The sequence below is a fragment of the Eimeria mitis genome, genomic scaffold (genome assembly GCF_000499745.2).
Source record: "Eimeria mitis Houghton genomic scaffold, Emh_scaff1904, whole genome shotgun sequence".
Lineage (NCBI taxonomy): Eukaryota > Apicomplexa > Conoidasida > Eucoccidiorida > Eimeriidae > Eimeria > Eimeria mitis.
Window position 1 is genome coordinate 1213 of NW_013570227.1, and position 341 is coordinate 1553.

The following is a 341-nucleotide window of genomic DNA, read 5'->3' on the forward strand; positions in this document are numbered from 1 at the left end:
GAGCAGCGGCTGCGGCGCCAACGCCAACGGTATCCGCAACATCAGCAGCTGCAACAGCTGCTGCAACATAGGCAGCAGCAGCATCTAGTGCAGCGCATGCAGCAGCAGCAGCAGCAGCAGCAGCAGCAAAATGAGCTCATCAGATTCTGAAAATGTGTATGCGAGTTCCAGCGAAGGAGAGGAGGAAACGCCGTCTGTCTCCAGGGGAGGAGGCGGGGGGAAGCGCGCCAAGAAAACAATAGAAGAGGTACAGTAGTAACACCCCCTTTATCTTTTTGAGTTATAAGGTTTCATATATATGTATATATATTATCTATATTTTTATATTCATTGTATACGAT

General features: G+C 48.4%; 1 protein-coding gene across 1 annotated transcript in view; it reads left to right on the forward strand.

The window, feature by feature from the left end:
- Nucleotides 1-130: 130 nt before the first annotated feature.
- Nucleotides 131-341, forward strand: part of EMH_0045620 (DNA topoisomerase II, related) — a gene marked incomplete at both ends in the record, with an annotated part of 8175 nt that continues 7964 nt past the window's right edge. The window contains 1 exon segment of the mRNA XM_013496085.1: nucleotides 131-247. Coding sequence (XP_013351539.1) covers nucleotides 131-247 — 117 coding nt within the window.